General features: G+C 36.0%; 1 protein-coding gene across 4 annotated transcripts in view; it reads left to right on the top strand.

The window, feature by feature from the left end:
• Positions 1–26,168, top strand: part of SKIC3 (SKI3 subunit of superkiller complex) — a 76,907-nt gene that overhangs the window by 3,171 nt on the left and 47,568 nt on the right. For 3 of the 4 annotated variants that reach the window (XM_005599554.4, XM_070233301.1, XM_070233302.1), the window contains 16 exons: positions 1,797–1,868; positions 3,944–4,099; positions 5,530–5,620; positions 8,872–9,015; positions 10,076–10,167; positions 10,595–10,670; positions 11,212–11,352; positions 13,602–13,700; positions 13,809–13,917; positions 20,499–20,639; positions 21,488–21,589; positions 22,152–22,291; positions 24,410–24,496; positions 24,585–24,688; positions 25,146–25,272; positions 25,897–26,076. In XM_005599554.4, coding sequence (XP_005599611.3) covers positions 5,531–5,620; positions 8,872–9,015; positions 10,076–10,167; positions 10,595–10,670; positions 11,212–11,352; positions 13,602–13,700; positions 13,809–13,917; positions 20,499–20,639; positions 21,488–21,589; positions 22,152–22,291; positions 24,410–24,496; positions 24,585–24,688; positions 25,146–25,272; positions 25,897–26,076 — 1,632 coding nt within the window. In that variant the 5' untranslated portion in view covers positions 1,797–1,868; positions 3,944–4,099; position 5,530. The remainder of the gene's footprint in view (positions 1–1,796; positions 1,869–3,943; positions 4,100–5,529; positions 5,621–8,871; positions 9,016–10,075; positions 10,168–10,594; positions 10,671–11,211; positions 11,353–13,601; positions 13,701–13,808; positions 13,918–20,498; positions 20,640–21,487; positions 21,590–22,151; positions 22,292–24,409; positions 24,497–24,584; positions 24,689–25,145; positions 25,273–25,896; positions 26,077–26,168) is intronic. The other variant, XM_001918332.6, reaches the window with a different exon arrangement.

The following is a 26,168-nucleotide window of genomic DNA, read 5'->3' on the forward strand; positions in this document are numbered from 1 at the left end:
AACAATAAAAAGCATCTGTTAAGTTTCACTTGAATAGCTCAACCACTAAATGCTTCAGTGGTTCAGAGGAGGGAGTGGTCTCTGTTGTAGGGTTTAGTCTAGTGTTCGTGTGACTGATTTGAAGAGGATGCTTGGTTGGATGATAACCACCTTTTGAGGAACATAGGCAAGAAGGTTACTTCTTGACAGAGGAGGTTGGGGATTTTAAATGTGTGTAAAATGTATATAATAACCACCGCGGGTTAGGAATGGAAGTTACGCAGTGAAGTTGATTGAGAGGGTGGGAGTAGATCAGAAGAACTAATAGATACTCTGTGCAGGCACTCCATTTGTGTAAGAGTCAAGTAAGTGATCCTCACTTTACCAGTGAGGACATAGCCTGGGCTAGTGTCTAAGGTGCCCAAGTTCTGATGAGACTTGAACCCAGATCCATCTGATTCCTAAAACCTTTCTCAACCAGCTTAAGTCTTGGCTTGGTGGGTGTATATAGCAGAATGAAGGGACTAACAAAATCTTGGGTATTTTCTAAGAACAGAGGAAAGGGACTGAGTAATAAGTTAGCTTGGGTGGGGAGGGTAATCAAGTGTAGCTGGATGGGGGCTTAAAGAAGATGAGTGAAATGGAGCCAGGTTTTAACGATTATTTTACTTCCCCACCTCTTGTTTTAACTTTTATTTTACTTTCCTAAACATTGTTTGGATCACAAGATTTTCTTTTCTTACCAGTAAGATCCTTTCTGTGGAACTAACCATTCTATTTAAGTTTATTGCTAGTACATGTTTTAGTCCAGTAAACTCACTTTCCATTTCTTGTTCAGCCCCACCTGCTTCACCTAAATTTTTTTCATTTCCTAGTTGTAAAGTAGCATTTTTTTTTTTTAGATTTTTTTTTTTTCTCCCCAAAGCCCCAGTATATAGTTGTGTATCCTACTTGTAAGTCTTTCTGGTTCTTCTGTATGGGATGCCACCACAGCATGGCTTGATGAGCGGTGCTAGGTCCGTGCCCGGGATCTGAACTGGCGAACCCCAGGCTGCTGAAGGAGAGCGTGTGAACTTAACAGCTATGCTGCTGGGGCTGTCCCCCCTCCCCTTTTTAACTTTATTCAGTTTTTCAAAACGACTTCCGTTCTCTCCATGAAGTGTTCTAGATTAATTTTCTTTGACAGGATCCATTCCAGGGATGCCATCAAAAGATACTTAGAATTTGTAGTCGTGTAGAATTAGTGTTAATATTTCAGATGGCTGTTTACATGGATTTTTAACATTTTATAAAAGTTTTCTCTATTTTCATTAAATTACAGATTAATCTAGTTCCATGATGTGGGCAGCTTTTTTACATATTTATCATTCTCTACATGGCTTAGAATAAGGTTCACTTTGGTGTCGTTAGGCTGCAATTTGGTAGTAAGTAAGTGCCCTTAATTGTCCTAGATTCAAAACAAGGCCACATGGAAGTAGGTGATTCTCTCTTTGGGCTCAGTTTTGTATTTGAAGTTAGTGTATTTTGAGTTTCTGGAATGTTTTTTTAGAATCTTTCTAATTGCTTATGGAAGTTCCTTTTATCACCTAGGGCTATGTTTACACAATTTAGACCAGTTTGGAAATTTGGAGATTAAGATGAGTGTCTCTTTGCAAAAGAGAAAAGACGAAAAGTTGTACATAATTATGTCTCATGTTTTAAATTATGAATTATGAAAATTGAACCTGAATCTGATGTATTCAAAAAATCGGTAAGTTTTAGGTTGTGTATGTCATCCTTTTTATGTGGCTAACTGTCTTATATTTTACTTAATTTAGATGGATAACGGTTAAGGAACCATTTGAAATTCAATTCAAAAAGAAAATAAAGGTAGTGATAATGTGTATAAGGTAAGTGTCTAGAATGCTAAATAATAGGTCATTGGAATCTAATTTTACTTAATGATTGATTTTACCAATTCTTTTCAGAGGAAAAGTTTAATGGTGTGGGTTATTACGCCAGATTATAGGCCATCACAAAATGCGTTTAGACTTTTGTTATTACAGACCGTCCCGACTTCCCATGGTTTGCCTTACGATTTTTTGACTTTATGATAATATGAAAGTGATATGCATTTAGTAGAAACCGTACTTCAAATTTTGAATTTTGATCTTTTCCCAGGCTAGTGATATGTGGTGCAATACTCTCTCGAGACCCTGGGCAGCAAGCCGCAGCTCCCAGGCAGCCACTTGATCACAAGGGTGAACAGCTGATACACTTAGAACCACTCTGCACCCGCACAAGCATTTCGTTTTTCACTTGTAGTACAGTATTTAATAAATTATGTGGGATATTCAACACTTTATTATAAAATAGGCTTGGGTTAGATGATTTTGCCCAACTGTAGGCTAAGGGAGTATTCTGAGCGTGTTTAAGGTAGGCTAGGCCAAGGTATGATGTTGGATAGGTTACGTATATTAAATGCATTTTTGACTTGCAATGTTTTCAACTTGCAATGAGTTTATTGGGATGTAACCCCATTGTAAGTTGAGGAAGATCTATAGATTTAAAGGTATCATTTTTTGCTTTTCTGTAATTAACTTCCATTGTCATTGTTGTTCCTATTATTTATTATTTATTTGTTATTATTGCTTTGTGGAATCTTTGTATCTGCATAACTGAATATGGCTTCAGGTTCCATAGCTTTAGCTGGGATGTGTAGGACGTACCCATTCATCTCCCTATGTTTGTTAGTTTTGAAGTATATCATTGTCTTTTTGGCATGTTTGTCACTTTCTAACTTTTGTAAAGTGTAGTTGTTGCTACATTTTGTGCTCCTTACATTGAATAAAAACCTTTTAGTTTGATAGAAGAAAAACTCATTGAGTGAAAATGTGCAAAATGGGTGCTCTTATTTAAAAAAATCAGTTGAGGATTGAGTAGAAAAAATGGAAGGAGAGGTGTAAGGGGAAAGTGTGTGGGGCTGTGGAAGAATAGTAAAGACAGTTGTAAGAGAGCTAGATTTTTCTTTGAAGTGTTGGAAATGCTTGGAATAGAGGGAGTATCCCAAATAGAGGAGTATGGGGTTACACAGGAATAGGAGCAGAAGACCAGAGGATTCCACCGCAGCCGGAGTAACTATGATTACACATGGAGATGCAGGGATGTGGGAGGGTGTTGAACATTAGACTTGGTTACCAAGAGTGGAATGGAGGTTGTCTCTAGTAGTCTTTAAAAATAACCTGCTTAGAAGCATTTAGCAGCTCTGTGTTTGCTGCTGTATTTAAGTCCACACTTGTCTGTCTGACTTTGAGGGTCTTCTGTAATTTGGTGCTCTACTTTGCCTACCCAGCCTAATTTTCTGCTGCTCTTAGCAAGTCCCTTCTGTTCCATTCAGCCTGGTTTTCTCATTGTTTCCTGCACACACGACATTCATTCCTGTCTCTCGGACTTTGCTCATGCAATCGCCTCTGAAGGGAGTAATTTTCCTTCTTCCCTCCATTCTCAAATCCTGTCTTTTCCATCCAGTAGCCTGTAATCACCTCACACCACACTTGTTTTCTTCTCTGAACTCCTACTGCATTGCACTCATTATCTTTAGTTTAGCATTTGGTTCTTCAGTGCCTCATATACCTTAGGTTTCTCTCTTGATTTAGGGTAAATTTTTTCTATTAGGACCTTCTTTTCTACTTCTTTTGTGTCAGCTGCAGCAAGTAGCTTGGGAGCCTCATGTAAGGTTTGTGCTGCTTGGTTCTGCCTTGTTCCCATGTGCTTCCGCTCCAATGGTGGATGACAGAAAAGATGGTGGTCTTATCCTGGAAAAGTTGCCTTCTTTTCTTTGTTTTTGCTTGGTCTTATCTTGAACTGTTTTTGTTCTTTTTTAACTTGGAAATCTCCTGATTTTTTTTCCCTTAGATGTCTCTTCTTATCCCTTTCTATTGGTCCAGATCAGTTGTTATCATCGTTGATACTTTCTTCTTTGTAGTCTGCAGGTTTATCTACCAGAGATAACTTTGGTGTGAGAAAATTTAATGTGAGATCAGCATTGGAATTTGTTGCCTGCTCCAATCAAGATTTGTAGACCACAAAAAAAAATCCTTCAGAAGTTTGCACCTGTAAATTTATACCAAGATAATTTCAGGTAACAGAGCAGTTTCTAAAATAAGAGCATACGAAATATGTTGCTTTAATTATTTAATTATTGTAATGAGGGAAAAAGTCACTTTTCTTCTTATTTAGGGAAGCTGGTCTGGCTGCAGATAAATTGATTTTATGATATCTTAACTTTTACATTATTGTGAATCTAAAATTCTTTAAGACAAAGGGATTTTTTTTTCCCATAGCTTCTTAAATTTCTTTGATCTTGAACTTCCACCTCAGCCTCTTTGTATATAAAGGACTGTCCGTGTACCATGTCAGTGAGCCATCTTCCTGGTTCCTTTTGCTGCCTTGAACATCTGCCGTCTGTAATGACTTAATATTTACCCAGCTTTGTTTTACCTTCCTGTTGACGTTTGAGTTGAATGGAATTGGCAAAAAATACTGATGTTTCTTTTTTTCAATATGGAGTTGTGATTGAATTTGACTTGTTTGGTGGTAAACTAGAATAAGTTGTGAAATCTTGATATGTTAGTTTATTTAAAATAAGTTAATATATCTTATAGCTTAAGATTAAATGAAGAAGTGCTTTGTCTATCAGTCAAGATATCTTTTTATGGCTGAAATTAGTGTACAATCTTCTTGCATGTTCATTGCCTTCTGTTATGTGTAAACATTGCATTTATTTCTCTTCAAGGAATACCATATTACTATAGTCCTGCAGTAATCCTTACTGTGAAGAAAGTTAATATCCTGATTTTATATTTTGTAGACACTAGTATTAAAACAGAAAGCTTCCTTAAACTCTTTCATCATGGTTACTGGGATTTATCTGTGTTAGTGTTTTTACTCTGTGACTTGGGCTTATTCTACTAAATCTTGCTTGGGTAGAATTGGATTAAGAATTAGTGTTTTGGATCCTGGTCCATAAGATCATTTGTGTTTTAGCCTATTAGGTGGAGAGTGAGTATAATTCAAATACAACTCAATTTCAACAAATACTTATCAATATATACAATTTGGCAGATACTAGGTGCCGAGGATACAGCAATTAAAAAAAAGAAAAACTACCAGCAGCAGACAGAAGTCCCTGCCTGCGTGGAACTTACATTCTGGTGGGGTTGGGGAACAGATAATAAATAAGATAAATAAATAAAGTATATGGTATATAAGATGGCAATAAGTGCTTTGACGAAAAATAAATGCAATGTTAGGGATGGGGTTAGGGAATATTGAATGGTTGGGAGTGGGGGAAGACATTTTAAATAGTGTGGCCAGGGAAGCTTTCACTGAGGAAGTGACATTTGAGTAGCATCTGAAAAGGTGAGGGCATAAGCTATGTTTATATTAGGGGGAAAGAGTGTTCCATGTCGAAGGAATCCCGTGTGCCTTTTTCAGGTGGTTAAGTTTGCTGGAACTGTTACAGTAGGGCAGGAATTATTTTAGGTTCACTCAGGCTTTTTATTTTGACAGAATGTCCAGCAAGGAAGTAAAGACTGCTCTAAAAAGTGCTAGAGATGCAATCAGAAACAAAGAATACAAAGAAGCTTTGAAACATTGTAAGGTAACCGATAGTTTTTTCTTCCACAATAAAAATGTTACCCATTTACAAGTATTTCTCAATTTGTAATATGTGAATTGTTTACTGTCTCAATATAACAAAAGTGGTAAGGTTATTTAGTTGAAACAATAAAGTGGTTATGCTTGGATAAGCTGCTTCTGCCACGCTTAATTTTGTCTTTCTCTGTATTGGTGACCTATGAAAGCCGAGTTCTCAAAACCTGAATATCTCTTAGGTAGATGGAACACTACTATATCTTGAAGTTTTCATTCTTTAATGATATGTTGACAATTCTGATTGTGTTTGGTTTGCGGATGGGAGAGTCAAGACTCTAAAGCTCCTTTGTATGCTGATGGGAATGTTCCAGTCCAGAGGGAAAAGTTGAATGTGCAGGAGAGACAGAGGGTAGTAATGGGAGTGAAGTCCTTGGAAGATGAGAGAGGATGGGATCCAGAGCTTGAGGGGAGGGCCTTTGATACTTCTTGCATTTTACCAGGAGGGAAGACAGTTGCAGATCCACATGCTGTGAGGTTTGTAGATTTGGGGGTGGGAAGATAAGATGTGATGGCTTCTATTTTCTTAGTGAAATAGAAGTATAAGCTGAGAGTGAAGTATAACCTGAGAGTGGAGATGGAGTTGTACAGGAGGTTTGAGACCAAATAAGTCATGAAATAGTTGTTATTCATGGTGGGAAAACAAACTTACTAGTAAGGATTGCAAGGATTTGCCCCAGGGAATGTCCATGTGAAGTTTTGTGTTATTAAAGTGAAAGCAATGAACTCAGCTGTGTAGTTTCTCCTTTCATGTTCAGCTTCCTAGGCTTGGAGATGGGCATGATGGGGTGCAGCTATGGATAGTGAGAAAGATGAGAGGAAAGAGAGGCAAAGGAGTTGAGGATGTTTACATAGGACGGCTGACAGTGATGGGTTATGGAGTCTTAAGCTGGGAAAGGAGGGTGAGAATTGAGAAGTGGGGTGATAGTGGAAAAAGGAGGTTGGGTCAACAAATTGGACATATGGGAGGTTGAAGAATTGTTACCATGGGACCATTACAGTAATTGAACTGGGAGGATAGGAGAGGGCATGCTGGAAATCCAGATTTTGGATGGCTGAGTAGTGCTGAGGGTAAGTAACTGAGAGGCCACAGTGTTCAATGGGTCATCAGCATGGATGTTGGAATGATTATAGGAATCGAAATGGAGAGGAAGGATACAATATTTTCACTGAAGGAAAGGGGAGTTCCTAGGAGATTGGTATATGATAACAAGAAGGATATTTTTCGTAGTATAGCCAGATGGCTTGAGCTTCAAAGATACTGGGATTTTTGAAGGAGGGAGGAGTTGAAGAGGAATGTATGTGACAGTGTGAGCAAGGAGAATCGCTTCCTCACCTCCTGGTCCTATGATATGTGGGATGTGAGAAAAAAGAAATCAGCTGCAGCATGTAAGATCCATAGGGGAATAGCCTGGTAGAGCTGAAGTAGAGCTCAGCAAGTGAAGATAAAGTTGGAAATATAGAGGGAATTTGGCTGGTTCAGATTGGGAGTTCCAGAGGGCACAGTGAAGGGTTTAGGAGAGTGAGAGGGAGGAATGGGTAAGATTGGGGGAAATCCACAGCAGCATAGGATGAGAGTCTTAAGGGGTGAAGGATGCCCTTGTGAGATTAGGTTTCTAGTGGTGAGTGAGCCCAGCAGGAATGGAGGGCGTGACAGAACTGGTCCTGATGTTGAAGGTGGGCAGTCTGTTCAAGCTGGCGGGAGGCAGAGGGAGGGGGAGGGTCTGTCTCCTTCAATGCTAGGCTCTTCTAACTAATCATATGTGAATCTGTTTCTGCTATTGTGTACAGCAGCACCACAGCAGTCCTCTTTCTGAGTCAGATATGAATTCCAGCAAGTAGTTTATAATTTATCCGGGTGGGACCCAACTAGAAAGCAAAGGTGGGGAACTAGTCAGTAGCAAATGTCTAACTACTTATGTGTGGTAACCTAGAATGTTGATTGAGAATAAAGGAAATGTTTAATAAAGAAATGTTGCTGCTTAGTATGTTTGCTGTGTCTCATTTAATCATCACCTTGTCTGCCTGTGTGCCTTTATAACTAGGTATGAGCATCCCTCAGGGAGCCTTCTCTGGCTCATGCAGATGCACTTCAGAGTTAGGTACTTTTTTCTTTATGTTCTCTCAGAACTTCATACCTGCTTTTGCCACATTGTTGTAATTATTTCTTGAAAATTCTGTTTCGGATTCTGAAAACCTGGTCATCAGGTAGATAGTTAGTACTTACTGATCACTGGTTGACTGTGGCATTTATCATTTGTTCAGTGGTTATGTGCCACTCATTGTTCTTGGTGTTGGGGACACAAGCATTAATAAGGCTCCGATGTTTGTGGTTTAACTGTGGTAGTTACTTCATTGTTGGTTTTTTGGGAGGTAGCAATGTTGGATAGAGTGGAACTTGTCCTGTATGTTGGTGACAGATTGCTGGAAGTGTGATGTGGATGCACAGAAGCCTAATAAACTGACTGGTTCAACTCATGGAAATGTTCTTATTTTCTCTAGAATATGTAAAACCTCAAGAGCTAATTTCATTTTAGCTACAAGTTTTGTTTTCTGTCACTAGTACATCTTTACTTTCTGTTTCAAACTATTTTACCTTAGCAGGTAGCTGTTATTTCTGAAAGCAGTAGCTCTACATATAATTTTATTCTAGTTGACAGGTGTTTAAACATTCATTGCCTCTATTTATTCTGAACATATTTGGTACAGTCATACTGGGGTCAGTCTACTTTCTTAGCTTATAATTTCAATGACAAATCTGTCTAATGTGGGGAGATGTTATCATAGTGCAGGAAAATATGGGACTTGGATTAGATGAAGTGATATGGAGCACAATTTTGTGAGTCGACTCGTGGCAGCGTGGCGTGGATGTTGGCTGATTGGTAAGAACAGTCTTACTGTTCTTTTTATATCCCGTATTCTCAAGGGGCAGAGGGAGGCATTTGGCAGAGGCATTAGGAATACTTGGGCAGCTTTAAAAAAATATACCTCATGTTTCAGACCCCTTACAATCACTGATCCAGTCCAATGCCCTCTCTACCTGAGGAAACTGAAGACCAGAGAGGTTAAGTGGCATCCTTAAGATTGCCCAGTCAGTGGTAGATACAGATTTCCTGACTCTCAAGTAGATGCTCTTTTCATTGTTGTTTGTTCATTAGCTTCCAAAATGTAATGATCTGCTCTTTTAATTTTTTTAATCAGACAGTGTTAAAACAAGAGAAAAATAACTACAATGCCTGGGTTTTCATTGGTGTTGCTGCAGCCGAGCTAGAGCAGCCTGATCAGGCCCAGGGAGCCTATAAGAAAGCTGCTGAACTAGAGCCAGACCAATTACTAGCTTGGCAGGTATGTAGACATTTTTTTTCCTCTATTACAGGAAAGGATTTTTTTCCATTTTTCAGAATACAGGTAACATCTTTAAAATAAGCATTTAAACTTGCATTTACTCTGCAGAAGAAAAAAATTAATTTCTTGGTCTTCTAAACCCGTTAAAAAAAAAAAAGTGTTGCCAAAGGTGCTGTTTATCACTGTCCAGTCCAATGAATTATTTCCGGATGTGAGGAAAGAAATTGAAACATGATTGTATAAATCTCCAACTTAGTTATATGTACATATGAAAGACTTATCAAGCATATTCTTTATGCTTACCTGAGGGAAAAGAATATATATTAATATGTTTTCTAAAATAATATAAAAAATTTGCAATTCTATATCTTTGAGTATAAGTTAAATTCTTTTTTCTTATTTGATGGTCTTCATGTTTTTAGTTGGCTTCTCCAACTTTTTCATATCTGATGACTTTGTTTAAGATCTCAGTCACGTCTTAGAAACTCTGATTAATAGGAGGTAGTAGGCCCCGGAGAACATGAACCTGTTTGTCTCAGGTTCACATGAACAAGAACATGAGTAGGAGTATCTGGTAACACACTTAGAGAGATGCCTGCTTTTATTATGTACTGATTGGTTTAGGGTATCTGATCTTTATTTGAAGCAAAAACGACAATTCCCAGAGACTACTTGGATTTTTTTGGTTTGACCATATAAAAGTAGTGTCATATGGTAATGTCTTAGGGGTTAAGATTGTATAATAATCATTAAAATATTTTTTGTTGTGAAACACTTCAAATATATTTTCAAAAGTAAAGAGAAGGTATATTGAACCCCTCTATGCCCATCACTCAGCTTCAATGAAAATCCATGCACAGCCAATATTTTTTCACCTATGCTTTCACCACTCCCTTTCATCCTCAGTTATTTGAAGGCAAATCCCAGACATATTATTTCATTTGTAAATAATAATAATCTTTGTCATAAATGATCTTTATAGATTGTCACTGTTTAGCAAAATAAATGTGAAAACATTAGACGTTTTTGGAATAATAATCTCTACTACTTCCTCTTTTAGGGGTTAGCAAGCTTGTATGAGAAAAGTAGTCACATAAATGCTAAGGATGACTTACCTGGGGTTTACCAGAAGCTCCTGGATCTTTATGAAAGGTAATCACTGTGTGGGGAAAGGCCAGTTTCTTTAAAAGCTTGAATTAGAATAAACTGGTGAAAAATTATATAGAAGTACTCCAGACATTTACTGGGAATTGGGAATCATTTTTCTCTCAAACTGATGTTATAGAATCTCTTGATTATGACTGAAACAGAATCAAAACACTAACAGTGAAAGGATTGACTAATTTGGGAAGTTTGATATCATTTTCAGTCAATATAATGAAAGATAATATTTCTTAAACCTTTTTTTTTTGTAAGAGGCTCATTTTATAAAATTTTATTATAGTATGAAAGAGGATTTGTTCTAGTTTAAACTAGTGCCTGACAGAGTTATTGGGATATTTTAATTTTAGTTTCTTAAGTCCTCGGTTGTTTTCATTAATCAGATTCAAAATCCTTTTTTTTTTTTTTTCATTCTAAGTGTCGACAAGCAGAAGTGGTGTGATGTCTGTAAGAAACTTGTGGATCTGTATTACCAAGAAAAGAAACACGTAGAGGTTGGTTAATGATTTGCTGGGATAGTAGACTTATTTTAATAAAACCGTTATTGGATGAAAGCTTTCATTTACCTTAAGAGAAAATTTTAAAAATTAATATGTATTATGACATTAAAAGAATTTAGAGAGATAATACGAATTGCAGTGCCTTGAAAACTGTAAATTAGAATTCGAATTTCAGGTATCATAACTTCCAAACCTTTTTGAAACGGGGCAGGAATAAATAAGTAAAACCATCATCTGTAGAATTTACTGACCCCCTTGTGGTGTCTCCATAGCTGATGCTATAAGCTATGAGGTTTGGGGCATGTAGTCATTATTCCTGAATATGCTCTGGTGTCTCAGTCATACTAATGTAAAGGCCTTGTGTATTTGCCCAATCAACTTATTTTTTATTGAATTCATAATAGACAGAGTTCTCTGCTTTTGCTATTTTTGTGTATTAGCAGATAAAAAATATTTTTGTTTGCAGATTTTTAATTTTTATTGGCATTTTTAGTATTTAGGATAAAATAACCATTTTAAGTCTCCTCCTTGATAGGTGGCCCGAACATGGCACAAATTGATAAAGACACGGCAGGAAGAAGGTGCAGACAACAAAGAGCTTCATCAGCTATGGAAGAAATTGACTCAGTTGCTGGCTGAGAGTACTGAGGATCAGAATAATGAGACCCAGCAATTGGTACTGACTCATTTATTCCCTACAGTTTATGTTGTGAAAATTGATCATTTAATTGAATTTAGAAAATGGAAACATGATATAATACAGAAAAGTACTGTATGTCAGACTAGATATGTTATAAATGTTCAATTTTAAATTCATAGAGGCTCTGCCTGATCAAGTCAGAGTGATTGGTCTGCAGTCTCATACTAAGTCTGAAAAGAGTGGAATTGGTATCAGAATTTTAATCCCTTGTATTCATAAGAATCCACAATAAATCAGTTACTTGATCATTGTAGAAAAGAAACTATGAAATTGGCTTTCACAAAACTGTTATGATTTCTAAAAAGTTGTACCTTAAAGTTATGTTTTGTTGTATTTATGAACTAACAGTAGTAAATTACTTTGAGGTTTAACAGGTCAACTAGAGTATTTTATTTAGAGTATTTATATTTAGTATTTGGAGTACTTATACCTAGAAATATTTCTTTTTAATATGCAGATTTTGAGGTAATTGAAAAGAATTTTTAAAATACTAAAAAAAAGCATTGGTTGTGAGCCATAATTGGAAAATATCTCCATCATTCTATTTTTTAATATTTATGAGTTTAAAAGTAAACTTAATTTCTTATTATAGTAAATAGACACTCAATGTACACTTGTCAAATTGAATGGAGTTTTTAAATGTAAGCAATTATAGTCCCTATATAGGATGGGAGGCTCATTTCTTTGCGTGTTTGTTCATTTCTTCGCTCATTAATTTGTTCGTTTATTCAGAAATAATTATTGAGAACCTACTGTATGTCAGGCAGTGTCCTAAGTACTGGGGATAAAAATGTGAGAATAAGACTTGCATTTGTTTGTATATTGGTTTATCTGGGTATAGATTCACTTGTGGAAAAAATTGAGCAGTGACAAAATTAGGTGATTTACCAACTTAATCATGTCTTCATTTTATGACTTCATTGTTTTCCTTGAAATAGTAGAGCTTGCCAGAATATCAAACACACACAAAAATAAATGTGGTTTTGAATTACCTATACTATACTCCTCCATGAAAAAGAACTAATTATTCTTATCATTTTAAGAATTGATTTCTAACTGTTAAAAATAGGATTAAAGGATTTTTGGGGGCTTTATTTTTTTTCACGTTGACTACTAATGAAAACTCCGCTTTATTTGTGTTCGGAAAGAAGTGTATCACCTATTTTCCATTTGGATTAATTTCATTACTTTTTTTTTTGGCAGAGGGGTGAGGAATATTGGCCCTGAGCTAACATCCCTGCCAGTCTTCCTCTATTTTGTATGTGGGACACCTCCACAGCCTGGCTTGATGAGCGGTGTGTAGATCCACACCCAGGATCTGAACTTATGAACCCCTGGCTGCTGAATTTGGGTGTGCGAACTTAACCACCATGCCACCAGGCCAGCCCCTCCTTACTGTTTTTTTTAAACCCCTGTGCTAGACTGTTTAAGTTAGGCTTCCTCTTATTACAAGAGCATTAATTTATCAGAGCAGTAAAATTTTACTTATTTATATAGACTTAAAACATATTTTACAAAGAAAATTTGAAGTAGTGAAACATATCATGAGTTTTCATTGTAAAGTCATGGAAATTCATTAAAAAAATGTAGAACTTATGTACCCAATATAACCAAATGCATGGTATCCTTTAAAGTGCTTACCTTGGATTCTGGTATTGCTGTTCTTGCTCACAATATATTTAGAAGGCCTCTTTTGGAATTTTCTTCAAAGTCAATACTGTATAAGAAAAATAATTTTATTGTAGTTCAGTATATCTCTGGTTTTCTTTTACCAAAAATATAACTTAACTTCATAAAATTTTTTTTTTAAGATTTGCTGCCATTGAAGATGTTCCAAAGAAAGTGCTAGTGATTTCAGGAGAGAGGTTTTAAAAATGATCTGAGCATTAGCAGCTATGCTGGCATATAAGACTATGGTCTTATATGGTTGACTACTTTGTAGGGAACAATAAACACTTATAAGAATGTTTTGTTAAATTAATATTGCTAATTTATAGTTATTCCTTAATTAGTTCATTGCAGTCTGCTGGTTGGTTGAGTTGGAATGTATTCTAAAAGTTACATATACTTTCTTTTCCTCATTGAGAATGTCAGGGCCAGACAATAAAATACATTTGCACTTAGTTGAGGGTGTAGTTTGTATAAATGAGTCTTATAAGTTCAATTGTTTATTACGTTTGTCATTTAAGTATGCTACAGCTGATAGCTTTTTTTGTTTGTTTCAGCTTTTAACTGCTTTTGAGAATGCACTGAGCTTATCAGATAAGATTCCTGGTGAAGATCACCAAGTACTTTATAGACATTTCATTCAGTGTTTATCCAAAGTAAGTTGATTTTTAAAATCTCTAATGTGACTTTTATATTCTAATTAGGAAAGTGTTCACAAGTATACTCTACTACTACTTAGTTTATTTTATTTTTGTATTTTCAAGTTTCCTCATGAGATGGCTAGGTTGAAGAAGGCCTGTGAAGGAATGATAAACACCTATCCCACTGTACAATATCCATTAGAAGTGCTTTGTTTGCATTTAATTGAATCAGGTAATTTCTTCTTTATTATGTTGTGTGTCCTAGAGGTGTATGAGTGTTTGGGAGTGATGTTGCTGTCGATCAAAAATTGCTTTAGTGCCTGCCATGTGTAAGGTATTGTTTCAGTATTTCTGGACATAAAAGGAAGTACACTGTGTAGTCTTTGTGCACATGAAAAGGCTAATAAATACAGGAAAGTATAGTGGTACAGAGGAATTATGAATTACCAAGTTCGTTGATCAGTGAAGTCCTTTTGAAGGTGGGAACTGAAGGTCTTGAATTTTCCATAGGAATAAATATACAGGGGGAGGTGAAAGGTACTCCAGACGGCAAGAGTGGAGGTGTGGAGCTAGGTGCAGTTTTAGGAAATATTAAAATAGTTTTATTTGCTATAGTGGAAGGAATAACTAAAGTATGTTTTGGTTAAGTAGGTTGGACTATGTTACATAGGGCTATGAATGCCATGCAAAGGATTTTGTAGAAGATTAGCATTCTCAGTGTTGATGTTGTGTCATAGTGTCACAAGTGCATTGTTACAAATACTAATATTATAGAGTAATGAAATGTGTGGATGATCTACTTTTTTAATGCAGTAGAGCAGAGTCAAGTCAGAGAGCGTGTGTCAGTGTGTTCTTCATGCTCTTGCTGCTTTGTGTACTTTCTTTAGGGGAAGAGAGGAAGTGATGACAGCTCGTTTGCTGGGAGTTGCCAAAACTTGCGGATGTCTTATGTCCAAGGCTGTTATTCAGTCACTTTACAGGAGGTTGACCACATTGGTTTTCACAACAGCCTCTGACCTTTTTTGTCAATGTCTGGGCTGAATAGATTGTTTTTTAAATAATTTGAATATCACTCCTGTCCATTCCTCTATTTACCTGATGTGAACAAAGTTCACAGAAGTCAGTCCCTGAAATCAAAATAACAGTACCAGCACCAGTGTGGTAGTGATTGTAAATTATTGTAGAGCTTTAATAATCCATTTAATTTTTTTCCCTTTGTTGCTAAATGAGTATGCACATGGAAATGCTTTGTATGTGAATGACCATCATGTGTCTCATAATAGAAAAATTGTTGAAAACTACTGCTAGAGATGACTGAGGGATAGTTCTGGTTAGAATAGTATCATTGCACCTATCTCGGCTCTCCCCACTTTAACTTTCCCTTATAAGTCCTACTTGTACTTTCCCCCCCTCGGTGTCTAAATTAAAATCCAGAACTGTTACCTTCAGTTTGGGATTTTTTTTTTTGGTGAGAAGTAAGTGGATCCCCTTTTCCTTACTTTAACTGAGACAAAGACGGACTTGCAAGAGCACTTTTCACTAACATGAGAAAAGAAAACATTAAAAATGTCATAGTGAGTCAATTTACGAATTATAATGTCTTAAACTAAAATGGTGTGCAGGATAGATTGTCTAGAAGATAGACTAGATTGGGTAGAATAAGTGGCACTAGGAAGGAATGAACTGGGAACATGATAGTGGCAATAGAAAGTAAAAGATGAATAAAAAGTCAAAGGCATTTCTTAGCGGTAAAGCTCTCCTGAAAAGTTGGCCTAATATGGAATGATGGTTTATATGAAAGGTAAGTTGTTGAGAGGAGATGTTATGGGCCTTCAAAGGGAAATGCCCATCAGTGGTTTGCAGATGAGGGGACAATACTAAAGTTAGAATCATATTTTGGAGGTCATTTGCATTTGGGGGAAAGTAAAGTGGAGTGGATGACTTCAGAGGATGACTAAAGGGCAAAAAGGTGAAAACTACCTTGAGTGGCACTGGCTGGCTTGAAGGGAAAGGGAGGAAGAAGGGGAAGAGAGAAATAGAGGACAGAGAGGTGGGAGAGGAAGGTGGGGACCCTGATGTGAAACAATACAGAAGGCAGGGGAAGAGCATTTCAGAAAGGAGATCTGTCTTGACAGATTGAGCAACGAATTTTATGTTTAGGAGACCTTTATTAGGGCCTTCGTTTTTAATCAAAGTGATTGAAGTGGAACGTAAATTACAATGATGGGAAATGAATAGGAAGAAGTGCAGGTATAAAAAGAAGCAATCCAGGGACTTGACTGACTGCATTTAAGAGAGAGGTGGAGGAAGCATGCAAAAGGGATGGCAAGCTTTTAGAGGAGTAGAAGAATTCCAGTAGGGTCACCTGGCTGGAGAGTTTCAAGAAGAAAGGGCTAGTTAACATTATGAATGCTGCATTAAGGTCAGGGAGGATGAGGCATGCTAAGAGATTTTCAGTACAAGGAACATGCTTATGAATTTTTGTGTGGTTTTTTTTTTCCCATTGATAGGAAGCATATTTCCAAAATCACCCAGTTTCTTCAAATTTTAGCACAAGACCCAATATGTTCCCAAGATAAGTGGACTGATTTTCTTTGTTATCCGGCCTCTAAAACGCATCTCTCCGCCTCTTTTTCTGCTGTTAAGATTGCTGTTGAGAAATTAATGGCTGATGTTCACTCTTCTCTCTATTCCTGTTTGGTGTTAATGGTTTGTAGCATTCCTTTATTCATGACCTGCTCACTTTCCAATTGGCACAAGAGGATACTTTGAAATTTATTTTCAAGGACTGATTGAATGCTTTCTCGGTAGGCACATGTATGCCTATAATGTGGATTTGTTGAGTGAACATGGCTCTTGTATTCCAAAAGACTATAAAATTATAGAAGAAATAGGATTAACAAATAGTCTGTGGAGTTTTGCACGTAAATTCAGTACTTGACAAAGTCCTCTAATAAAAATATAGCAAAGATTATGCTGATTGATTAGAGAATGTTTTGGTTTATGTGAAAAAAAATCATTCTTAAGGAGTTTGGGGATGGATATTTTGCAGAACTGAAAGAGAGGGATGTCTATTTCCTGGCAAAGGGGAGTGGGTAGGTGGGTGTTTGCACCTGTGGTGCACTATGGAAGACCTCTTTCCCTCCTGAATCGTTGGTTGTAAGAATTTGTGGAACAGAGCAGTTCAGGCTTAGGTACATTCTAAGGTAAAGTGTTATTCTGGGGTGGCAGTTTAGTAGTTAATGCGAGACACTAGGAAGCTGCGCTTAATGATTTCTTGTTTTCCTTCCATCGCTCCTCTAAACCAAACTTTCTGTGTATTAAGAACTTCTGAAAATCTGTAAGGTACTCTAAAGGCTGACCTCTCCTCCCCCGGAGTACTTTAGTATCTGCAGAATTTGCTGCTTCACAGCAGTTAATCACTGGGTTCTCTTCTACTGGCGACAAACACATTTCATTCTCCTTTGTCCTCCTTTGCATGTTGAGACTTGATTCATTTTCAAAATAACTCAGTTTATAAAGCTTCATATAACAAGTGGTGAATAGCTTTCACAGTCATCTGATGAAATGTTATTTCATGCTAAATGACCTTTTTGATTTATTTTCTTTTGCTTATTGCTGAAATGGGGGAGGATAATAAGAAAGCTTGGTTCTTCAAATCCAAACAGAAAAGAGCTTAAGACTTTTTGCTCTAGAAATCTTAGAAAATCCAGATGAAAATAGAGAAATGAGTACATGCTGTTTTTTTCCTCCCAAGCTAGGTTTATTTAAAAGAAAAATTCTCAAGTATTGTTCATTTTCTTTGGGATGTCAGAAATGAATTAGTTATCAAAAAACCCTCACTTTTTTGCATGGTAAACTTGAGGAAACAGAATTCTCGTGGGTATTACTTAGCATCTACCCTGAACCTTTACAGAACACCTTTTATCCTTGGAGATTTAGCATTCATTAGCCCAACTGATTGACAAATAAAAATAATATCATCTGTTTTAAATCATTAAATCTGGAATCTAGAATCTTTTGTGTTAAAAAGAGCAGACGTTAAATAAATGATTTTCTGTTCAAGAGCAATGAAATCTATTTCCTTTCTGTTCTTAGCCTCCACATTTATTTAGCTACTATTCTCAACAAGAATTAGTAAGGAGAAGAGAATTGAGGATTGAAGCTGTAATATTCCTTGTCTCTTTACACAGGATTAGTAGTGTTATCACTGGCGATGTTTTTGGGAACGCCACAGAGAATTTCTCTAAGTGCGACTTGGTCGTGTGTAGAGAATATGCTACCCAGGGCTAGACATGAGCATAGTCTCCCCAAATCTCTTTTTGTTTCTATTATTGTGGTCCCAGATAAGCAAAGGGGAATATGTTAGGAAAGTTAACCTTGTTTTAAACATTTTTTGTGTTCATCCTAGCCTTTTGGAAACGATTTTCATGTACCTATCCACACTTTGCTTACTTGTGTATAGTTTTTAGGTACCCTAAATATGGATGATCATTGGAAAGATGCATGATTAGCCTTTTCCCCTCTTTTCATCCCAGGTATGTTTTCTGTAATAGGGGCAGTTTTTATAGGCAAGGTAGTCTGTCATGAATTATGTTTCTAGGGAGTTAAGAGAGTTTTGACTTAGATGGGTAGAAATTGAAGGTAAAATTTTAATAGCCATTTTCTTTTCTTTTTTAGAATGGTGAAGGTTTTTAAATTTTCACAGTAATTCTTAGCCATTACCTATTAGCAGACTAAGCCTTTTGGAACATCAATTCATAATGGTGTTTTTAAGGGATCATTACAATATTTAATGAATGTCTACCATGTACAAGATAGCATGCTAGTGCCTACCCTTTGGAAATTACTGTTTAGCTACAGAGACAACAAAGGCAGGGTATGTGTGCTATAAGACTAATAATACAGGTGGTATACGGGATTGGTAAATACTGTAGACCTGTGGGGTTCTTAAAAGTATGATATCTGGACCAGTAGCATCAGTATCACCTGAGAACTTGTTAGAAATGCAAATTCTCAGGTCTAACACAAGACCTACTGAATCAAAGCTTTGGGTGGGGCTCAGCATTCTGTGTTTTATCAAGCCCTTCAGGTGATTCTGATGTCTAGTGTAGACAATACCACTGGATAGAAAGGGGAAAAAAACCCCAAAACACTGGTTTGCTTTTGGAAGATTAATAGAGTGTATGGAACTAAACATGTCTGTTCTTGGAGTTCATATTTATGGAAGCAATAGTGAGAACATATTGACAGAAGGAAATTCATGTCTAGAAGCATAATGGTAGCAAGCTTGTGTCTTTTTCACTGGCTTACTAATCAAAGTAGTATTTCTTCCAATTTGTTTTCATATTTCACCAAATAGTATTGAAGTTTTGATTCTTTAGCCTTTATGAATTCTTTCAATTTTTGATACTAACTTGGACCTCTAAATCAATATGTAAAATATTACTTAGAGGGCCAGCCCTGATGGCCTAATGGTTGAGGTTTTATGCGCTCTGTTTCGGTGGCCTGAGTTTGGTTCCTGGGAGCAGAGCCACACCACTCGTCTGTCATTGGCCATGCTGTGGTGGTGGCTCACATGGAAGAACTAGAAGGACCTGCAACTAGAATATACAACTGTGTGCTGGGGCTTTGGAGAGGGAAGAAAATAAAAAAAAGAGAGGAAGATTGGTAGGGTAGCAGATATTGGCTCAGGGCAAATCTTTCCCAGCAAAAAAAAAAAAATAAATTATTTATGGGTTATACATTGGTGTGTATCTGGTTTTGAAAAACTTCAAATTCATAAGCTAAATGGTATCATGCAAAGAATTTACCTTTGATAACTGTGACTGAAATGGTGGTTTCACATGTGGTTTGGGGCTATATGTTTTGTATAGATATTGAAGCATAAGGCCTCTTTTAGATAAATTAATTTGTTCCCCTTATTTATTGCTTCAAGTTGCAGTCAGTCTTAATTAATTTTTAAGAATTTTCCTGTGTGATTAAACAATTTAGTAAAGTGTTGAATGCTATTCACAGTTTATTCTCAAAATTTTCCACCGATTTTTATACTTTACTGGGAGTGGGAATCCTGAGAATGATTGAGGTTGGAGAAAATGGAAATAGAACAGAACATATGTTTTCTAAACTAATTATTTTACCAAAGTAAGTTTGAAATAAATGTAGGCATTGGATGATTATTACATAAGCTTAACTATTAACTTATATAGGAAAAGAAAGTTTTGAAAGAATGCAGAAATATACTGCCAAACTTGTCAACTTAAGGAGAATGTAACTAGGTTTTCGTACAGTGTCATGATGAGTGGCCTGTCTTTTGATGCTAGGATGCTGGGAGAGCCCACTGGATCTGGCATCTTGGCGACCACATCTCTAGCATCACATGGGTGCCCAGGGAGAGAGATTGGTGAAGATACTATCTTTTGACAGGGAGGGATTTCTTCATTTAACAACCAAAATTGTTAGTGCTGAGTAGGAAGGGAGACCTGACATGCAGTAGGCTATGCGCCTTAGCCTAGTGGCAAGTAGCAGTAGGTTTTTTGTTTGAAACCCAATGAGTATGACTTCAGGTTCAGTTTACCCATGCTGCTGTGGGTAAAGTGGGTTCTACTTCCAGTATTTAAGCAGATGAAGGAGTATAATTTTCTTTATGAAATGTTAATATTTTCTACATTTGTTGGTCTATTTAAGTTTTGAATTCTTGGAATCAGGATATGGTGGAGGATGTGTAAGACAGCTTTTGAGATTTAAGTATATAGATTTTGACACTTAGAAATTTGGTATATCAATACTAATAATTTTTTCTTTTGATTTCAGGAAGTCTTACTGATGAGGGATATCAGTATTGTTGTAGACTAGTGGAAATGGATTCAAAAAATGGTGCAGCCCTCATTGGTTTAGGCATTAAAGCATTACAAGACAAAAAGTATGAAGATGCTGTTAGGAGTTTAACAGAAGGTAAGTGTATAGTGTATGGCATGTAACTTGAGATATAGTTGTTATTCAGTCAGTAAGTGTTTATCTTTGGGCCTTTCTTTAAGGAATGTATATTTCAGATAGAAGCAAAAAAAAATGTACTTGCATACTCTGGAGTCTGCTTAAGTTTGAGTTCCAACTCTGCCACTCACTAATTTCAACACCTTGGGAAGGTGATTTAAACTCCCAAGTCTCAGTGTTTTCATTTGTAAAACGGGGATAAAATCTACGTCCTTAGGAGGCTTTCACTTAGTCTTGTGAGATATGATGTTTCTGGATAAACTTTCATTCAAATTGAGATCTGAATGACAAACACAAGCCTGGCGGTGGGAGGAACATTTCAGGCCAAGAGATGAAATAGCCTGAGGTGAGAGGAAAGGTGGTATTCAGGGAGTTGCTGATAGTTTAGCAAGATTTGAGAATGAAGTATGGGAGCAGGAAGGGGCAAGAATTGAGGCTAGAGAGGGGCCTTGTAAACCTTGTTAAGGAGTTTACATGTTATCCTAAGGTCAGTGAGGAACCAGTGGAAACTTTCAAGCAAGGGAATTTCATAATCCCATTTGTTTAGAAATATTCTAGCTACAGTGTAGAGAATGAATTGGAGTGGATGGCAGGCACTTGGCAGTGATCTAGGATAAAGATGATGGAGGTCTGAACTGAAGTGATGGTGGCAGAGAAATGGCTTGGGGTCTGGAATCAATGTGACATTGACTAATTAGATGTGAGAGATGAGGGAGAGAGGAGGAGTTTGATTGGGGAGTACACGGTGGTACCATTCATCTCACTAGTCGTGGAAACCTCGGATTTTGTGATTGCTTTTCTCCTTTTAGGATTAAATGAAAGCCCTCTCTGCACAACTGGATGGTATCATCTGGCAGAAGCCCAAGTCAAAATGCATAGATCTAAGGACGCTGTTCTTTCATGCAATCAAGGTATTCTTGACATCTCTAAGGGTGCCATCTTAAAGGAAAAAGTGGTTTTAAAAACCCAGATGCTATATTTTGTATTTTAAGTTGCCAACTTATTTAAAATTCATTGAGGATGTTAAAAAAAATGCCAAGTCTGTATGCATGTCTACTAGTGTATTTATTTATTTATAGTTGTATCTATTTTTTTTTGTTGAGGAAGATTGGCCCTGAGCTAACATCTGTTGCCAATCTTCTTTTTGCTTGAGGAATATTGTCCCTGAGCCAACGTCTGTGCCAGTCTTCCTCTATTTTGTATGTGGGATGCTGCCACAGCATGGTTTGATGAGCAGTGTGTAGGTCTGTGCCTGGGATCCAAACCAATGAACCCCGGGTTGCTGAAGTGGAATTTTATGTTTCCATAAAGAGTTCATGGAAGAATTTATATTTAGCTTTGAATTATTTCTCATGTGTATTGTTTTGATAATTTATTCTCATTGTATCTGCAATTTATTATATGTCACCCTTAAAGAGAAAAAAAAGTGAAATGATGTGGTTGTCTTCATTCAGCTGTCCTTAATTTTGGCAGCTCTGAAGAACGTAGATAATCTGGGTGTGTCTGGTGGCAGTCTTCATCAGAAGAATCTTTGTCTTCGTTTGAAAGCAGAGGCTTTGATTAAACTCTCAGATTGTGAATCTTCAGAGGAAGCAATTCGTACTCTTGATCAGGTAATCTCATCATCGAATTTTTCCCTTCAACTTGGTTTCCAATCACTCACTCTCTCCTTACCATGAATATTTACTTAAAAAAAATTTGTGTTAGAGGCATGATTTCACCACACTGGCACTGTTGTAAGTCATTCACACACTTGGAAACTCCTAAAGTTACTTGTTTGCCTCTTGGTTAAGTGCTTATGGTATTCTTCATATGATGTAGTTTCTTTCTTTAGTTCTTGCTCTTATTTTCCTTTTCTCTTTTTGCCCTCTTATGTTATTACTACTTGATTATTATTAACTTGGGATTCTGAATTTTTTACTCTAGGAAATATTTCATAGACTATTGACAAGAATTATTAAGGACACTAGTAACATTGTGGTAGAGAATGGTTGTTTTACTCAATTTAATAAAAAACTCAGAGGAGGATTGATATGTAAGAAAAAAACTGATTTCTTAATGTTTTCGGTTCAAGTAATTTGAAATTCCCTAGCAAAAACTAACTAGTAAACTGTGAATTTTAGCAACATGGTGCCATTAAAGATTTTTTGTCAGATAAAGGCTATTTAGTGTCTAAAATTAAAATTATATCACTCAATATATTATAGGGTTTTGAGTTTTATTTTTAAAAAATCATTGTTTTATATATTTCAAAGGGCTTTGCATTTCATAATATTTCTTTAAAATTAGAACAGTTTTCAGCATCCTTCGAGAACTAATATCCTATTTTCTTATTTGCTACTTCTCTTCCACCAATAATGTTTTGCGTGAATGTTTTATAGAGGTCTTTACAATAATCTTTTACAAAAAAACAAAAATTTTCTTGGAGAACTGGTAGAGTCGAGATCTGAGATAGAAAATGTAGAAGATGAGCCCAGAACATCTTAGAATGCTAGAAGGCAAGGAAAGTATAAAAGGCTATTAGAGTTATGTCAGAAGGGCTCAGGAACTAGCTTGAATGGATTCTTACAGGCTAAAGAGGGGACGGTTTGAGCACCAGTAACTGCAATGGATTGAAAGACATCAAATATGTTTAAATGATATGTTCATGAAGATACCAAAAACAAAAATCAACAACACATCTTCAATAAAATAAATCTCTGAAAGATACTGTGGAACCAATTGGAAAGAATCAAAGTATTTATCTTGCCGTTCCTTTATGAACTGTTCTCAGAATAATCACATGGATAACGAGAGGAGGGGAAAATCCTCTTTGTTGAAGTATTTCATCAAAAAAGGAAAGACGGAATGATAGATTTAGAAAATCATCACTTTGCAATCCATAATGAATTAATAGATCTAGGCATTGGCGATCAATGGTTACTAACATCACAAAAAGAAAGACAACCAGACATAACCAAGTGCAAGTACACGTGAGGTATTCTTGCCCAAATATCAAACGTCAATTAGATCAAGCTTCTAGAACTTAACAACTAATTTACAGAAGATACAGAGACCAAGGAACATGTGAATACCATGAGAATACGTTCAGCAAAAACCAGACCACGAGAAAATGTGACAAACGGCCCATATTTTTCACCAGTCAAATTGTAAATGAGAAAAAAGAGATGGAAGAGGACCCTATAGATTAAAAGAGACTTGAGACATATCAGCCACTTGAAATATATGTACCTTATTTGAATTTTGATTAAAACAAATTATTCAAATATCTTACGAGACAACAGGGAAATTTGAACACTGGCTAATTATTTGATGATGGTAAGTTGTATTGTTGGTTTTGTTTAGATATTTATAATGGTAATATGATTATGTTATTTAAAAATGAACTTACTTTTGAGATACAGATACTGAAGTATCAGATGAAAAGTTATAATGTCTAGGATAATCTAAGCAGGAGTGTGGTGAAATAAGTGGAGGGATAGATGAGAAAAGATTGGCTCTGAGTTAAGTTTGAAGCTGGGTGGTGAGTACATGTGAGTTTATTATGCTATTCTCTAATTTTTTATGTATTTGAAATTTTCTCTAATATAAGGTTACAAAGAATGAAAGGGTCAATGTGATAGAAATCAAGACCTCTATGTCTTTATTCTATGGCGATTCTTTAATTAAAGCAAACATTGCCGCACTGTGTTGAAGGAGATTTATAGCCGTTTTTTACAATTATTTTCTAGGTTTCTGATGCAAATAATATCCCAGGAATTTTGGTTCTCAAAAGCTTGGCCTATCTGAACAAAGGCTCATTAGCTGAAGCTTCAAAGGTTGGTGTTTTCATTCAACTGAGAATTTTTTTTTAAGTTGAAAGTTATTTTTCTTTGGATGTGGAATTCACAGATACCTACTTTATAGATTATGGAAGACCTTCTCTCTTCTTACCCCGACCTAGCTGAAGCTCATGCCCTGGAGGCTTTGATTCACTTTACCAAAAAGGACTATCTACAAGCAGAAAAATGGTAAGGATATATTAACTCGCTCATAAATCCAGCCATATCTTAATTTATCATATTTCTCAAAAATTCAAAATGAATAGGTAAAGATCCAGTTTTGCATAAATTTGATCTTTGTAGCCTTAGTGTTTTTTAGAAGTGTATTTAGCTTGTAGCACAGTAACTATAAAAAATTTCCTGACGGGTTTGAAATCTGCTTAGTTGATCCTAATTCTCAGCAAGTGTAGGTAACGTTTGGTGTGTGCTCTGCGCGCGTCACACACTGGTAGTGCTAACAGGCAGTGTGCTTTTTTAAGCTCCTTCTCTTCAAATGTTTTTTTTCTCGTTATAATCTAAATCCTAAAGTAATGACTTATTTCTAATTTAGTATCCTTGAATCATCCAAACTTCGATTGTTCCAACTAGGAGTTTCCTATTTTTTTTAATATATGTATATTCCTTTTTACTTCATTTTGTGACTTAGTTTTCAGAGAGCTCTTGAGAAAGATGCTGAAGTTGCTGAGTATCACTACCAACTTGGATTAACGTATTGGTTCATGGGTGAAGAAATGAGAAAAGATAAAACAAAGGCTCTTACCCACTTTCTAAAGGTAAAACACGTACTACTTTTCAATACTTAGTTGAAATAGATTCATTATAAAAACAAATAATAGTCATATAAATTAGATACTTAAAATTATCCTTTACTGAACTGTTTTTTGTGTTTCATTTCTCACACATAAGGTTTGTGAGAATGTTATATGGATTTTCAAGGAGAAAGTTAAACCATAAAAAATGTAAAAGTTATTTAAGGAACATGTTATAGAAAATGAAACATAATTATCTCTGGAAAACAATGTTGTTTTTAGGTGATTTCCACTGTAGTGTAATGGGCACATGAGTCTTATGTATTTCTAGATGTTTACCTTCTTGTACTTTAGATATTTAACATCTAGAAGTATTACATTCTTATCTTGACTCAAAAGATTAATGTAATAACAACAATTTCACATTTCTTTTAACAAAGAAATAATGTTTTTACACTTGTTTTCTGTAGCAGTGATGGCCAGCTTTCATTTCTGTTTTAAGTCTTACTTTAAAGAGTGTTTTGGCATATTTTTGTATATTTCATAAAATTGTTCCTTTTTTCCTTTAATCTGTGTATTTATCTTTCGTGTTTTTAAAGAGACCCATCCAAACAAACTCATATTCTGTTATTCATTTTTATTTCAAAGGCTGCCAGACTGGACACATACATGGGCAAAGTTTTCTGCTATTTAGGTCATTATTACAGAGATGTAGTAGGAGATAAAAACAGAGCCCGTGGCTGTTATAGGAAAGCTTTTGAATTAGATGACACCGATGCTGAGTCTGGAGCTGCAGCAGTTGACCTAAGCGTGGAGCTTGAGGAGATGGTATGTCTAATAACTTAAACACTTTGTCTTTTCTTTTTTTCTGAGTATAGAAATAGAAATATTTTTATATATGTATACTTGAAAGTTGATTA

Source organism: Equus caballus, chromosome 14 (assembly GCF_041296265.1).
Source record: "Equus caballus isolate H_3958 breed thoroughbred chromosome 14, TB-T2T, whole genome shotgun sequence".
Lineage (NCBI taxonomy): Eukaryota > Metazoa > Chordata > Mammalia > Perissodactyla > Equidae > Equus > Equus caballus.